Source organism: Bombina bombina, chromosome 7 (genome assembly GCF_027579735.1).
Source record: "Bombina bombina isolate aBomBom1 chromosome 7, aBomBom1.pri, whole genome shotgun sequence".
Classification (NCBI taxonomy): domain Eukaryota; kingdom Metazoa; phylum Chordata; class Amphibia; order Anura; family Bombinatoridae; genus Bombina; species Bombina bombina.
The window spans coordinates 395,134,431-395,150,773 of record NC_069505.1 but is presented as its reverse complement, the minus strand read 5'-3'; the positions used below and the strand labels follow the sequence as shown (position 1 = coordinate 395,150,773).

General features: G+C 38.8%; 1 protein-coding gene across 1 annotated transcript in view; it reads right to left on the bottom strand.

Annotated features, from left to right (window-relative positions):
* The window catches only part of RNF123 (ring finger protein 123), a gene marked incomplete in the record, with an annotated part of 302,310 nt that overhangs the window by 278,488 nt on the left and 7,479 nt on the right, over positions 1 to 16,343 (bottom strand). The window contains 3 exon segments of the mRNA XM_053721137.1: positions 2,270 to 2,324; positions 5,278 to 5,375; positions 5,973 to 6,052. Of these exon segments, the coding sequence (XP_053577112.1) occupies positions 2,270 to 2,324; positions 5,278 to 5,375; positions 5,973 to 6,052 (233 nt within the window).

The window sequence follows — 16,343 nt, the reverse complement described above, 5'->3', positions numbered from 1 at the left end:
AAAAGTGCTGTGGTCATTAAGGGGTTAAACCCCATTTAAAATGTGACAATATTTTTCCACCTCTGGATGTGTGTGTATAGATGAAAGTCATTCTATTTTGTGCATGACAAGAATATCAAGAAGTAAACTGTTCTCTATTACTTTAACTATATAGCCATAAACAGCTATTCCACCAACAACTGTCTCAACTTTTTGATTTCAAGTTTGTGGAAGTTTGTCTGTCACTACCAACAGCAGTGAGAGCTGCTCCAATCAGCCAATGAGCATCAATACAGCAATATGAGATATACACAAATATTTACTTATTGTTTCACATAAATGTTTAAAAGTATGTTGCTTATAGGAACATACAAAGTGTTAGAGCATTTTATAATTACACTGCTTGCATTTAACAGTAGGGTCAATCACATTATTTATCAACAAAAATGGTGAATTTTGTAGAAAAATCATTAGATAAACTGAAATCTTTTAGGTGAAGGGAAGTACAAATAAAATAATATGGTTGCATAAGTGTGCACAGACTTAAACTAATACTTTGTTGAAGCAACTTTTGATTTTATTACAGCACTCAGTCTTTTGGGGTATGAGTTTTTCAGCATGGCACTTTTTGACTTGGCAATATTTGCCCACTCTTCTTTGCAAAAACACTCCAAATCTGTCAGATTGCGAGGGCATCTCCTGTGCACAGCCCTCTTCAGATCACCCCACAGCTTTTCGATTGGATTCAGGTCTGGGCTCTGACTGGGCAATTCCAAAACTTTAATCTTCTTCTGGTGAAGCCATTCCTTTGTCGATTTAGATGTATGCTTTGGGTCAATGTCATAATGAAAGATGAAGTTCCTCTTCATGTTCAGCTTTCTAGCAGAAGCCTGAAGGTTTGGTGCCAATATTGACTGGTATTTGGAACTGTTCATAATTCCCTCTACCTTGAATAAGGACCCAGTTCCAGCTGAAGAAAAACAGCCCCAAAGCATGATGCTGCCACCACCATGCTTCACTGTGGGTATGGTGTTCTTTTGGTGATATGCAGTGTTGTTTTTGCGCCAAACATATCTTTTGGAATTATTGCCAAAAAGTTCAACCTTGGTTTCATCAGACCAGAACACCTTTTCTCACATGCTTTTGGGAGACTTCAGATGTGTTGTTGCTCAATTTAGCTGGGCTTGGATGTTTTTCTTCATAAGAAAAGGCTTCCGTCTTGCCGTCTACCCCAAAGCCCAAACATATGAAGAACACGGGAGATTGTTGTCACATGTACCACACAGCCAGTACTTGCCAGATATTCCTGCAGCTCCTTTAATGTTGCTGTAGGCCTCTTGGCAGCCTCCCAGACCAGTTTTCTTCTCGTCTTTTCATCAATTTTGGAGGGACATCCAGTTCTTGGTAATGTCACTGTTGTGCCATATGTTCTCCACTTGATAATGACTGTCTTCACTGTGTTCCATGGTATATCTAATGCCTTGGAAATTCTTTTGTACCCTTCTCCTGACTGATACCTTTTAACAATGAGATTCCTCTGATGCTTTGGAAGCTCTCTGTGAACCATGGCTTTTGCTGTAGGATGCGACTAACAAAATGTCAGGAAAGACCAACTAGAACAGCTGAACTTTATTTGGGGTTAATCAGAGGCACTTTAAATTATGGCAGGTGTGTGATGACTCTTATTTAACATGGTTTTGAATGTGATTGGTTAATTCTGAACACAGCTACATCCCCAGTTATAAGAGGGTGTGCACACTTATGCAACCATATTATTTTAGGTTTTTTGTTTACTTCCCTCCACCTTAAAGATTTCAGTTTGTTTTTCAATTGAGTTGTACAGTTTATAGGTCACATTAAAGGTGGAAAAGGTTCTGAAATTATTTATCTTTGTCTCATTTTTTTACATCACAGAAACCTGACATTTTTATATCCACTGTATATGTGTAATCACCAGCTAGCTCCCAATAGTGTATTTCTGCTTCAGAGCCTACCTAGGTATGCTTTTCAAGATACCATGAGAACAAAGAAAATATGATATTAGAAGTAAATTGAAAAAGTTTCTAAAAATTGCATGTCCTGTCTGACCCATAAAAGCTTAATTTTAACTTGCAGGCCCCTTTAACCACGCGTGTCCCATAGACAATTTTTTTTTTCTTCAGCACATATCTTTAAACTAAGCAGAAGTCACGTCTAGTTCTCTACTATACTAATAGAGGTGTAAGGCCCTAGTGCCAATGCTGAATCTGTCTCCGTGAGCACCCGCCCATAGAGGTAACTGCATTCTCACCTTTGAACACGCAGGTGGTAGCTCTTATGGAACTGAAATTGCTGTGTCCTATAACCTGCAAGAAAAAAAGTCTGTAAGTAGGAACCACAGACTCTCACCTTCTGTGATGTGGGTACAAAGTGAGATCTAGGTGAACCAGTTAGGTGCCCTATGCCTTAAAGGCAGTGTTTCTCACACCCAGTCCTCAAGACCCTTACTCAGGCCAGATATTCATTACATCTTAACTAGAGCATCAGCTGATCAGTAACCATGGTTACTAACCTGCTCTCACCCATCAGCCGATTAGTTCACCTGTGCTCTAGTTAAGATATAATGAATATCTGGCCTGAGTAAAGGTCTTGAGGACTGGGTTTGGGAAACACTGCCTTAAAGGGACATTAAACTGCTGTGCACAACTACAAAATAATACTAACTACTCACCATGTTATTACATTTCCTCTTGTGTCACGGATACCAGACAGCTAAGTCTACCCCCCACCCCACTACGGCCTTACCTCTGCTGTTTCTCAGTGGTTTTGGGCTCCTCATAGCAACCACAATCCCTGGAAGCTTTTGTTTGCTTGTCTTGTATGACCAGGAAAACCCTTCTAGGCTGGCTGTGCTCCTGGAACTCCCGGTCGGCCGCCTCACAACGGACACCCGCCTAACCACTCTCAGGCTGTCCAGGCTCCTGGAACTTCCGGTCGGCCACAGGACAGCAGGACACCTGCTAACTTTACCCCTGGTCGCTCCAGCAACCATGTGCCCCAGAGCTCCGCTCTTTTGGGGATTAGAAGCCCCTAGGGAGGACAAGTGGTGGGGGCATTACCGGAGGGGAGCTCCTTTGGGAACCGGGGGTTTTGGACACCCCTAACCCCATAACTTCAACGGACTGTAACTCCGGTCCCCAGAAACGAATCATGATGATTTTTGGACTGTGGCATCTGGCTTTAAAATGACACCCTGGAAGTGCCGCCGCTCCAAGGGGATCACCCCAAAACCGTCACCACTGTGTCCTGGGATTCTGTGGGACTAGGGTTGCTATGGAGGCACCGGTCAATCTGGAGGGGCGGGAATGGCAGGAAAACTGTGGCATTGTCTTCTGTTCTTATCAAGATTAGTGTGTGTATAAAAGATATGTGTTTTGCTCAATAAAATCAGTTCCTGTTAAACCTGAATGCTAGGCTGTCTAGTTATTTGGGTGGGCGCCTGCTAGAATCACTTTTCCTGGGCTACATAGCAGCCTGTTCCAGGCAGAGGAAGGACCCTCTGACAGAGCTACCTAGTCGGGGTAGCTGGAGTCTGCCACAGGGTGAGACCCTGAGTACTGGTGCTGTCAGGCATCAGGGGTGGCTACAGGCTGTGGTCACTTGCCAGCTACATAGCTGCAGTCGGCAAGGAGGAAGCAGGACCCCTTTGGCAGAGCTACCCAGTTGGGGTAGCCGGGGTATCCGTCACATTTGCCACCAGACGGCACTTCCAGGGTGTCATTTTAAAGCTCTCGGTCCCCAGATGCCACAATCCAAAAATCAGCATGATTCGTTTCTGGGGACCGGAGTTACAGTCAGTTTCAGTTATGGGGATAGGGGTGTCCAAAACCCCCGGTTCCCATAGGAGCTCCCCTCCGGTAATACCCCCACCTCTTGTCCTCCCTAGGGGCTACTAATCCCCAAAAGAGCGGAGCTCTGGGGCACATGGTTGCTGACTGGGAGTTCCAGGAGCCTGGACAGCCTGAGAGGAGTTAGGTGGGTGTCCGTTGTGAGGCGGCCGACCTGGAGTTCCAGGAGCCCGGCCAGCCTAGGAGGGTTTTCCTGGTCATACACCAGCTCTTCACAAGACAAGCAAAAAAAAAAAAAAGATTCCAGGGATTGTGGTTGATCTGAGGAGCCCAAAACCACTGAGAAACAACAGGGGTGAGGCCGTAGGGGGGTAGACTTAGCTGTCTGGTATTCGTGACACTTGATCTTGCAGCTCTTTACAAATCCATTCTCCTGTTTTAAAAGTTTCTGTCACAGGCTGTGAGAATACCTGAGATACAAGATGGCAGCCCCATTACAAAGAGGCGGAGCTTCAGTATATGGCACCTTTAAGCTATTAGAACAGGAGAACTGGTTTGTAAAGAGCTGCAGGAACAGGAGGAAATGTAATAACATAGTGAGCAGTAACTATTATTTTGTAGTTGTGCACAGCAGTTTAATGTCCCTTTAAAGGATCATTACATACAGTAGAATTGCATAAACAAGTACATCTTAAAAAGACAATACAATAGGTCTGAACTTTAAATGAGCAGTAGATTTTTTTCCTGAAAATTTTCAAAATTAACTTCAATTTGCTGCCCATGCATCACGTGACAGCCATTAGCCAATAACAGACTCAAATACACATGCAATGTATGTCTTGCATGAGCTCAGTAGCAGCTGGTGCCTATAAAAAGACAATGTGCACAATTTGATAATGAAAGTAAATTGGAAAGTCTATTAAAAACTGCTGCTCTATCTGAAACATGAAAGTTTAATTTTAAATTTAGTGTCCCTTTAAAAGGACATTAAACACTAAATAAATGCTAAATAGAATGATGCATCCAAAGAAAAGATTAGTCTGAGAAGAACAACATGTAGATGTATTTTTTAAAGTCTCATTAGTTTTTAAAATAGTTACAAAACAAGTATAAATTTTTAGTGTCTATAAATCAATGGGAGCTGCCATGTTGTAACTTAGGTTACCTTCTCTGCTGTGGCCAATTAGGGACAGTTATAAATAGGTCACTAGAGTGTGCAGCCAATGGCTGTGTGGAATATAACAGTGTTCTGCACTTCCATTTCTAACAGAAACTGAAAGCTCACAATTTCAGAATGGAATTACAGGAAAAGGGGACAAAATAAATAATGAACTATTGTAGCACATATATATATATATATATATATATATATATATATATATATATATATATATATATATATATATATAAAATGGTTTATCATTTTATATTACCATCTCAAAGTGTTTAATGTCCCTTTAAATATACTCACCCCTAGAAGATCGTCATCAACTAATAACAAGCCCTCAAAGCCACTTGTGTGATCCAATACCACGCTGGACGGCCCCAGACGTCCTTCAACAGCCTGGTCTGAGACAGAAACAAGGTCATTACCTTAAAAGGGACATATAAGTCATTTATGCATGCATCAGAAATTAGTTGCAAATACATTTAACACTGTCATTTTGTTAGCAAAACTTGCATTGCTTTGCAGTCTGGGGACACATGTCTTGTGAAGCTTCTGAAGTGTTATTTATCTTATCTCCTCTGCTGCAGCCAATTAGAGGCAGATCTACATAAGCTCCTATACATATAAAACAATCACTGTGACGCATGTAGAATATTCAAGGTTCTGGATTCCACAGAATGCACTCAAGCCTCTCTAGGATTGAGAGGAAAAACTATATGTGCTGATTTAAAATTAGAGGAAAAATGTCATTAATGAAAGTGTATTTTCCCCCCACTGTGTATGAGTGAATAAAAATTTGAGTTTGCTGTCCCTATAATGTGTAGGACAAGGGTCATAGGTCACTTCTGGATCATCCTGTAGTGGTGGGGGGGAGCAGGATGGGATGCAGATTTCATCTGCATGTGTGAGTACTATAATGAAGAACTGCATAAGATAAAGGTATGTTTCATTGCTTCTCTGAAACAGAGTGAAAACTTTTGTATTACGAGACCCCTCACCAGCAGTGTCTTCAGGACTTGTCTCCGCAGACAATAACCGCTCCAAACGTTCTTCCAAGTTCTGAAATGTGACAGGTTTCCTGTAAAAATAAAATTATATATAGATATATATATATATATATATATATATATATATATATATATATATATATATATATATATATATATATATATATATATATATATATATTGAAATTTTATATATAAATGTGACTATTGAACATGATGAATATGAAGAGCAGAGCTAGAAAAATACAGTAGAGCACTAAAATCCGAGGTTGCAGGGTGAGGTGATCTCATTAATGAGGAGTTTTTATAATGTCATAAAAATAAATTAAACAAATTATGAATGGATTTAGCAAATTATTGGAATATTAATGGGGCAAACTCACGAGTTAATCCCATGAAACACCAGGCTAGAAGCTCACTAAATACACAAAAAGAGAGAAACGCTCAACCAGGGAATGAACAATAGCGTAATAGTTTTTTCTATGGCTAGTTACCACTAGGGCTGAGACAGACTAGTCATCTAATAGATTAGTCGATAAGTATTGCATTGTTTGACTAGTACGGCATTAGGCGATTAATGATATATTAAATTACGCTATATTTTAACAGTCAAAAAAAGCCTGTAGCCTACTACTGATTGCAAATTGTTTCACTTGGCAAAAAGGACAGCAACAAACATCCATTGCAGCTTTTACAGTAAGACAACAGCAATGTGACACTGTGCGTGATGAAACAACGTTGACTCTGATAGCTAATATGTAAGCAAACGACATGCTTCCTATTAGTTTTGTTGAAGGAGAAGGTTTTCGGGAGTTAATGAAATATGTCAAGCCCGAATACACTGTCCCTGCACGAAAAACAATTACAACTCGGCTTGAAAAAATGCATGTAGATTCGGCTAGTTCTGTCCGCCTTGGCAAAAGCCGAGAAGGCTGCAATTACAACTGACGCATGGACAGTACTAACTACTGAGTCCTACGTTACCATAACTTGTTATTTCATATAAAAGACAACTTGACATGCTTGCAGCTCTTCTGCCCTAAAAAGGCATGAACTCGCATGAATCTGAAGGTCTCCTGAGTAAAAGTAGATCTAGCCTAATTTTTAACCTAAAACTTATTGGGGTTGTTGACTAGGTTTTAAAAATAAATTAAAAGAGAACATTACATATTACAATTACATTAAAAATATTTCGCATTTAATACCCATTTTCTGGCAAGAGGGGGTGGGGCCGACTAGTCAATAGTAAAAATATTAGTCATGCACACCCCTTAGTTACCACCCTAGCAGCAGCCTCTGCCCAACATGTGCCTTTCACAGGGTGGAACTTTCCTGTAGTATATTAGTTTGGTCCTGACTAAACAGTAAAGCTCACTGAAGCCCTCTCTTATAATGCACCAGGCTAGAAACTCACTGAAGCACCTGTAACCATAATATACCAGGACACAAACTCACTGAAGTCCTTGTGACCATAATACACTAGGGTACAAGCTCACTAAAGCCCCTGTGACCATAATGCACCAGGATACAAGCTCACTGAAGCCCTTGTGACCATAATACACTAGGGTACAAGCTCACTAAAGCCCCTGTGACCATAATGCACCAGGATACAAGCTCACTAAAGCCACTGTAACAAATATACACCAGGATACAAGCTCAAATAAGCCCCTGTGACCATAATGCACCAGGATACAAGCTCACTAAAGCCACTGTAACAAATATACACCAGGATACAAACTCAAATAAGCCCCTGTGACCATAATGCACCAGGATACAAGCTCACTGAAGCACTTGTTACCATAATACACTAGGGTACAAGCTCAATAAAGCACCTGTGACCATAATATACCAGGATACAACTTCACTGAAGCCCTTGTGACCATAATTCACTAGGGTACAAGCTCAAGCTCAATAAAGCACCTGTGACCATAATATACCAGGATACAAGCTCACTGAGGCCCTTGTGACCATAATACACCAGGGTACAAGCTCACTAAAGCCTCTGTAATAAATATTAACCAGGATACAAGCTCAAATTAGTCCCTGTGACCATAATACACCAGGGTACAAGCTCACTAAAGCCTCTGTAATAAATATTAACCAGGATACAAGCTCAAATTAGCCCCTGTGACCCTAATGCACCAGGATACAAGCTCACTGAGGTCCTTGTGACCATGACACACCATGCAAGAAGCACTCTGAGGTCCCATCACATGATGCATCAGGCTAGCTCACTCAGGTCCCATCACATGATGCATCAGGCTAGCTCACTCAGGTCCCATCACATGATGCATCAGGCTAGCTCACTCAGGTCCTATCACAAGATGCATCAGGCTAGCTCAATTAGGTCTTATAACATGATGCACCACACAAGAAAGCTTACTGACATCTTATCCTATGATGCACCACACAAGAACCTTATAAATCAGCCCCATGGTACAGAACAAATCCCCAGAGATCACAGTACTATGACATCAAATGTTACCTTCACTGAGACTACTAACCAACAATAAACTCAGGTACAATCTAACCAAGGTACCGACACAATTATACACACACACATCTAAAGTTCACTGAGGAACCTGTCCCAAGTTAAAATAGACAAGTTTACTATTACCTGATACGCCAGACTTCAAGCTCAAAGGCCACTGTCCTACATTACACCAGAGAAGCAGCCATGACTACCAACATACACCAGAATACTACAAATATTGAACATAGCATACTCTCAAACCCGTGCTTTATTGCATAATTAATACAAGATGACAGTGAATAAGGTCCTATTTTAAAACATAATATAGGATAAATTAGAGCAGTTTCTTTTTTGGGTGACTGTCCCTTTTGGGGGGATATTATTAACATTTATTTGTAAAGCTCCACCAAATTCTGTAACGTTGGGATTTGTGGTAAAAGAAAAAAAAAAGATATAGATACATAACACGAACTCAAAAAAACTAAATTAAAAAGGGACATTTGCCATAGTGAGATTGTGATATCAAATATTTTAATCACATTTAGCAAAAAAAAAAAAAACATTATTTATTGCCAATAATTTAATCTGAAAATTGCAGGCTTTCTAGGTATACTTCATATGCCTAACCCTACTACATTCTAAACAGCCATTGTTTGATCATTAATTTATATATCTCTAATTGGCGTCAGCAGAGGATATAAGATAAAGGAAACCTAGGTGAAAACATGGCAGCACCCATTACTTTATGGAGACTAAAATTGTACACTTATTGATTCAATATTTAGTCAGTGAATATAATTTGAAAAACTACATTGGCATATTATTCTCAGGCTAATCTTCCCTTTGAATATCACATTATATCTAGAATTTATTTAGTGTTTTACGTCCCTTTAATATGGGAGAAGGGCCTGTTCTGATAAGCTTACAATCTACAGGTTGAAGGATGAGGAGACGGAAGGTGTGAGGTAGCTTAAAAGGGACAGTCTACACCAGAATTTTTATTGTTTTAAAAGATAGATAATCCCTTTATTACCCATTCCCCAGTTTTGCATAACCAACACAGTTATATTAATATACTTTTAACCTATGTGATTACCTTGTATCTAAGCCTCTGCAAACTGCCCCTTTATTTCAGTTCTTTTGACAGACTTGCAGTTTAGCCAATCAGTGCCTGCTCCCAGATAACTTCACGTGCACGAGCACAGTGTTATCTATATGAAATACGTGAACTAACACCCTCTAGTGGTGAAAAACTGTTAAAATGCATTCTGAAAAGAGGTGGCCTTCAAGGTCTAAGAAATTAGCATACGAAACTCCTAGGTTAAGCTTTCAACTAAGAATACCAAGAGAACAAAGCAAAATTGGTGATAAAAGTAAATTGGAAAATTGTTTAAAATTACATGCCCTATCTGAATCATGAAAGTTTATTTTGGCCTAGACTGTCCCTTTAATGTCATGTAGTTGCAGTAGGGAGGCATGCCGGCTGTATGACATGGATAAATATTAGGATAGGTCACTGAGGTGTTCATGCCTCACATAAAACACATTTTTTTCTTTCATGATTAAGATTATAAACAACTTTTTTTATTTACTTCTATTATCTCATTTGCTTCAGGCTGAGGAGTGTGCACGTGACTGCAGGATTATATGGCAGCAGTTTTGCAAGAATGTAATCCATATGCAAGAGCACTAGATGGCAGCATTATTTCCTGCCATGTACTTCTCCAGACACCTATATAGGTATCTCTTCAACAAACAATATCAAGAGAACAAAACAAACTCAAGAAATTTTGGGGGTTTCCTATCCCTTTAAAGAGACATGAAACCCATTTATTTTCCCTTTCATGATTCAGATAGAGCGTGTTATTTTAAACAACTTTCCAATGTATTTCCATTATCTAATTCGTTTTAATCTCTTTGTATCCTTTGTTGAAAAGTATACCTAGGTAGGCTTAGAAGCTGCTAAATTGTGGCTGCAATTATACTCTTCTTTCTCCCAGTAGTGCATTGCTGCTCCTTCAATAAAGGATAACAAGAGAATAAAGTAAATTAAATAATAGAAGTAACAAACAGCGCTACAATGCCATGTCCTGCTCCTCGGTCAGCAGAAGGGTTCATTTACCTTAACTGTCCCAACACGGAAAGTTATATATAAATATATCCCTGTGCTTTATGGGTTGCAAGATCAAGCTGTGCTGAAACCCAAGACGAGGATTAAAGCACAAACGGGATTATTTTTAGACACGCTGAAGAACAAGTGACTGCCAACCACCCTGAAAGGGGCGCAGGATTTAACACTGAGACTGGTAATGCCACCATATTAAAGGGATATGAAACCCAACAGTTTTTTGTTGCTGACTTAGACAACAAACGGACGTGAAACCAAAAAAATTCTAACATGATGCAGATAGACCAAGCGATTTTAAAAAAACGTTCTACTTTACTTCTATTATTTTTTTTCTTTATTTTCTTGGCATCTTTTGTTGAAAAGCAGGGATGTAAGCTCAGGAGCGTGCACGTGTCTGGAACACTATATGGCAGCAGTTTTGCAAGAATGTTTATCTATTTGCAAGATCATTATATGGCAGTGCTATTTACTGTCATGTAGTGCACCAGATGCCTACCTAGGTGTCTCTAACGCAGAATATCCTGAGAACAAAGCAAATTTGATAATAAAAGTAAATTGGAAACTTTTTAAAAATGTTATGCACTGTCTGAATCACAAAATAACATTTTTGGGTTTCATATTCCTTTAAAGGGACACCAAGTCAAAATAAACTTTCATGATTCAGATAGAGCAGCAATTTTAACCCCTAGATAAAAACTTCCCCAAAGGACCAGAGCATTTTTAGCATTTTTGCCATCACTACATTTAAACAGAAATAGCCTTTTTTATATTTACCTATCAAAACTATATATATATATATATATATATATATATTTTTAGTAGTCAACCCAAAGTATTGATCTAGGCCCATTTTGGTATATTTCATGTCACCATTTCACCGCCAAATGCGATCAAATAAAAAGAAATTGTTAACTTTTTCACAATTTTAGGTTTCTCACTGAAATTATTCACAAACAGTGCAATTATGGCACAAATGGTTGTAAATGCTTCTCTGGGATCCCCTTTGTTCAGAAATAGCAGACTTATATGGCTTTGGCGTTGCTTTTTGGTAATTAGAAGGCCGCTAAACGCAGCTGTGCACCACACGTGTATTATGCCCAGCAGTGAAGGGGTTAATTAGGTAGCTTGTAGGGTTAATTTTAGCTTTGAAGTAGAGATCAGCCTCCCACCTGACACATTCCACCCCCTGATCCCTCCCTGACCCCTCTCAAACAGCTCTCTTCCCTCCCCAAACCCACAATTGTCACCCTCATCTTAAAAGGGACAGTCAACACCAGAATTTTTGTTGTTTAAAAGATAGATAATCCCTTTATTACCCATTCCCCAGTTTTGCATAACGAACACAGTTATAATAATACAGGTTTTACCTCTGTAATTACCTTGTATCTAATGCCTCTACAAACTGCCCCCTTATTTCAGTTCTTTTGACAGACTTGCATTTTAGCCAATCAGTGCTCACTCCTAGGTAACTTCACGTGCATGAGCACAGTGCTATCTATATGAAACACATGAACTAACTCCCTTAAGGGGTGAAAAACTGTCAAAATGCATTCAGATTACAGTCGGCCTTCAAGGTCTAATAAATTAGCATATGAACCTCCTAGGTTTAGCTTTCAACTAAGAATACCAGGTGAACAAAGCAAAATTGGTGACAAAAGTAAATTGGAAAGCTGTTTAAAATTTCATGCCCTATTTGAATCATGAAAGTTTTTTTTGGACTTGACTGTCCATTTAAGTACTAAAATAAAAGTTTTTTTCCCCAACAGCTCTCTAACCCTCCCCCTCTACCTATTTGCTGCCATCTTAGGTACTGGCAGATGTCTGTCAGTACCCAGTTTGCCTCAATTTATAAAAATACAATTTAAAAAAAAAACATTAACCTTTTTTTTTCCCTGTAGTGTAGCTGCCCCCCTCCCAGATCCCTTTCCCTCAATGGATCCCACATATGATCCCCCTCATTGCCCTTCCTCCCTCCTTTCCCTCACTTCTCTGCTCTTTTTTTTTCCCCTTCTGTGTAAGGTGGTGTAGCGGTCCCTCCCTCCTCCTGCCCCCTCCAGCAAAGGGCCGCCAACCCGCCTCCCTCCTTACGCTCCCACCCACCAACGATCGGCACCACCGCTGTCCGATGCAGAGAGGGCCAGAGTGGCCCTCTCTGCATCGGTAACTCTGCAAATCTATTTCTGCAGTGCCCAACTCGCTATTTTGAGCGAGATTCGGCAGAGAGAAGCTCAGGACTGCAGCGACGTACATGGTATGACGCTGGTCGTTAAGGGGTTAAACAACTTTCCAATTTACTTCCATTAATACCATGTGCACAGTTTTTTATATTTACAGATTTTAGGTCACCAGTTTCTACTGAGCATGTGCAAGAATTCACAGAATATACGTACAGTATATGGATTTGTGATTGGCTGATGGTTGTCACATGATGCAGTGGGAATGGAAATAGACATAACTTTGCAATTTATTAGAACAAACTCTACTACTCTTTTGAAGCTCAGACTAAGTGCTATTGCATTGTCCTTTTATTGTGCATTTGTTGATTATGCAAATCTAATGTATTTACTGGTCCTTTAAGGATATTTTTGTCTGTGGCAGCTGAGAACCGTTACAACGTGCACTTGTCACAATGTAAAATGCCCTTCAGGACCTCTCCAGGTTAATGATAAAAACTATTTTTGGTAGGGGAATTGGCAAGCTCCAGTCTAAGGAGTCAGTTGAGGGCTGTGCTTTTAATACATTTCTACTGACCTTCCCTAAATAACAAGCAGATTAGACCACAGACCATCAGTCTTATGTTTATAAATTCAGCACAGTAACATTCTGATGACTTTTAGGAGCAGAAAAATCTATAGATCGGGGTGGCAAAAGAAATGTTTTACTTCACACTGATTTGTTTTAGTGCTAGTTACAGAGCTGGGTAATAGGACAATCATAGGTGATTATTATTAACATCATTTATTTGTATAGCACTGCAAAATTCTGTAACGCTGACAACTTTACTTCTCAAAAACTTTATTTTTTATTTTCCTTTTTGTGTATGATTGGGTCACTGACACACTATCTTGAAATAGAGACAGCAGCTAATTAGAACAGTCTAACAAATGTGAGCATTGATGGTACACAAATATTAATATATTTCCTACAAAGTTCCAGTAGCACAAGGACAGAATTAAAGGGATACTGAACTCAATTTTTTTTTCTCATGATTCAGATAGAGCATGCAATTCTAAGCAACTTTCTATTTTACGCCTATTATCAATTTTTCTTTGTTCTCTTGGTATCTTTATTGGAAAAAGCAGGGATGTAAGCTTACGAGCTGGACCATTTTTGGTTCAGCACCCTGGATAGCGCTTGCCGATTGGTGGCTGCACTTACAAAAGATGGGCCTTCTCGTAAGCTTACATTCCTGCTTTTTCAAATAAAGATACCACGAGAATGAAGAAAAAATGATAATAGAAGCAAATTTGAAAGTTGCTTAAAATTGCATGCTCTATCTAAATCATGAGGAAAAAATTTGGGTTCAGTGTCCCTTTAAGTAAGGCTGCAGGGTACCTGCTGTCTGCTATTCTTTTCTCTAGAATTTCAAATTGTGACCACCCCAAATGACACATTTTTAATGCCACTTTATCCTTGGCCACAAAATCTCTTGCACACATTTGTACTTTTTGCAGAGGGTTGGGTGTGGCCCTGGGGCCAGACAGTTGGTCATGCCTGCCATAGGCCACCATATGTATTGCAGAAATGAGATGCTGGCGTCCTTGGACAGTGCTGAACGCATCTTCTGTGAATTCAAGTCACTTAGTGGTTAATGAATTTGCTATTTCATGTCTCCAGTCTACATAATTTCTCTGAGCTCTCATTACATCTCCACTTGCTACCTACTTGTGAGAGAAGGCGCCTGATCTATTCAGAGCAATAAAAATGTTTGCAAGGGGCCCAACTGTGATCACATTACAGCTCTGAACCATTATGTGCTCAGCAGCTACAGTGACAAAGCTACAGAATCATAAACAATTTAAATCTGCTGCTTTAAAAAATTAAAAAAAAAATAATATCATGGAATTGTGTATTTTTTAATTCCTTAAAAGGACATTTCAGCCAAAATTGAAAACCACATGGATGCATTTCAGTTTTGAATAGAAGCATTTTTGTAATATAAATGTATTAGCAACACGCTGCTTCTATATATATATATATATATATATATATATATATATATATATATATATATATATATATATATATATATATATATATATATATATATATATATATATATATATATATAGATATATATATATAGATATATATATATATATAGATATATACACACACATACATACACATTTATTGGCAATATATCTATATTTATTAACTATATCATAAATATAGCTGACATTGAACCAATTACACTGAGAATCACTAATGCTGTGCCAATTAGCTGGATAATTCTAATTAACAGGAAGTTCCAGTGTACAGTAGTGTCTCTGGCCACGTTTAGTATCTGGAGCGCAGTTCAGTTACTTTCAATGTGCCGTGCAACATGGTACATTGGTCGTACACAGCCTGTTTATTTCAGTCACAAAAAAAAAAAACTGATCCACTCAGTAATAGTCACCTTTACAATCCCTTTAAGCATATATTGTCCTGTTTATGTACTGCAGGAGAGAACAAACATTTTGGTATGGATTGAAGGTCAACAAGGACAACCAGGGAGACAATATGTCAGGGTCAGACATTCCTTTTAACTTGCATGTTTGTAAATTGGATATAAACATTAGTATTTTATACTTGAATGCGGTGCAGTGGGTTTGTGTTATTTGTTGAGAAGTTTGGTGATTGTTTGCACCAGAGGAGAGGACTCCCAGTTCCCATAGTGGTGCAAGGTGTAGGGGAAATATCCATTCTTACCAAGGCCAAAATAAATATCTTTATATCATTATCTTCATTACAGTTAAAGGGACACTAAATTCATTTTTTTTCTTTTATGATGCAGATAGAGCAGTAATTTTAAGCAACTTTCTAATTTATTCCAATCATCTTCTTTCTCTTGGTATCTTTATTTGAAAAAGCATAAATTAAAGGGACACTGTACCCAAAAAATGTCTTTCGTGATTCAGACAGAGCATGACATTTTAAGCAACTTTCTAATTTACTCCTCTTATCAAATTTTCTTAATTCTCTTGGTATCTTTATTTGAAATGCAAGAATGTAAGTTTAGATGCCGGCCCATTTTTGGTGAACAACCTGGGTTGTCCTTGCTGATTGGTGGATAAATTCATCCACCAATAAAAAAGTGCTGTCCAGAGTCCTGAAACCAAAAAAAGCTTAGATGCCTTATTTTTCAAATAATGATAGCAAGAGAACGAAGAAAAATTGATAATAGGTGTAAATTAGAAAGTTGCTTAAAATTGCATGCTCTTTCTGAATTACAAAAGAGAAAATTTGGGTACAGTGTCCCTTTAAAGCTTAGGAGCTGGCCCATTTTTGGTTCAGAACCCTGGATAGCGCTTGCTGATTGGTGGCTACGCTACCCAGGTGCTGAACCTAAAATGGGCTGGCTCCTAAGCTTTCATTCCTGCTTTTCAAATAAAGATACCAAGAGAAAGACGAAAATTTGATAATAGGAGTAAATTAGAAAGTTGCTTAAAATTGCATGCTCTATCTGAATCATTAAAGTGATGGTAAATCCTAGCGTTTGTGAAACGCTAGAATTTACCATTAGAACAAATAAAGGGGACTTTCATTCATGACGTAT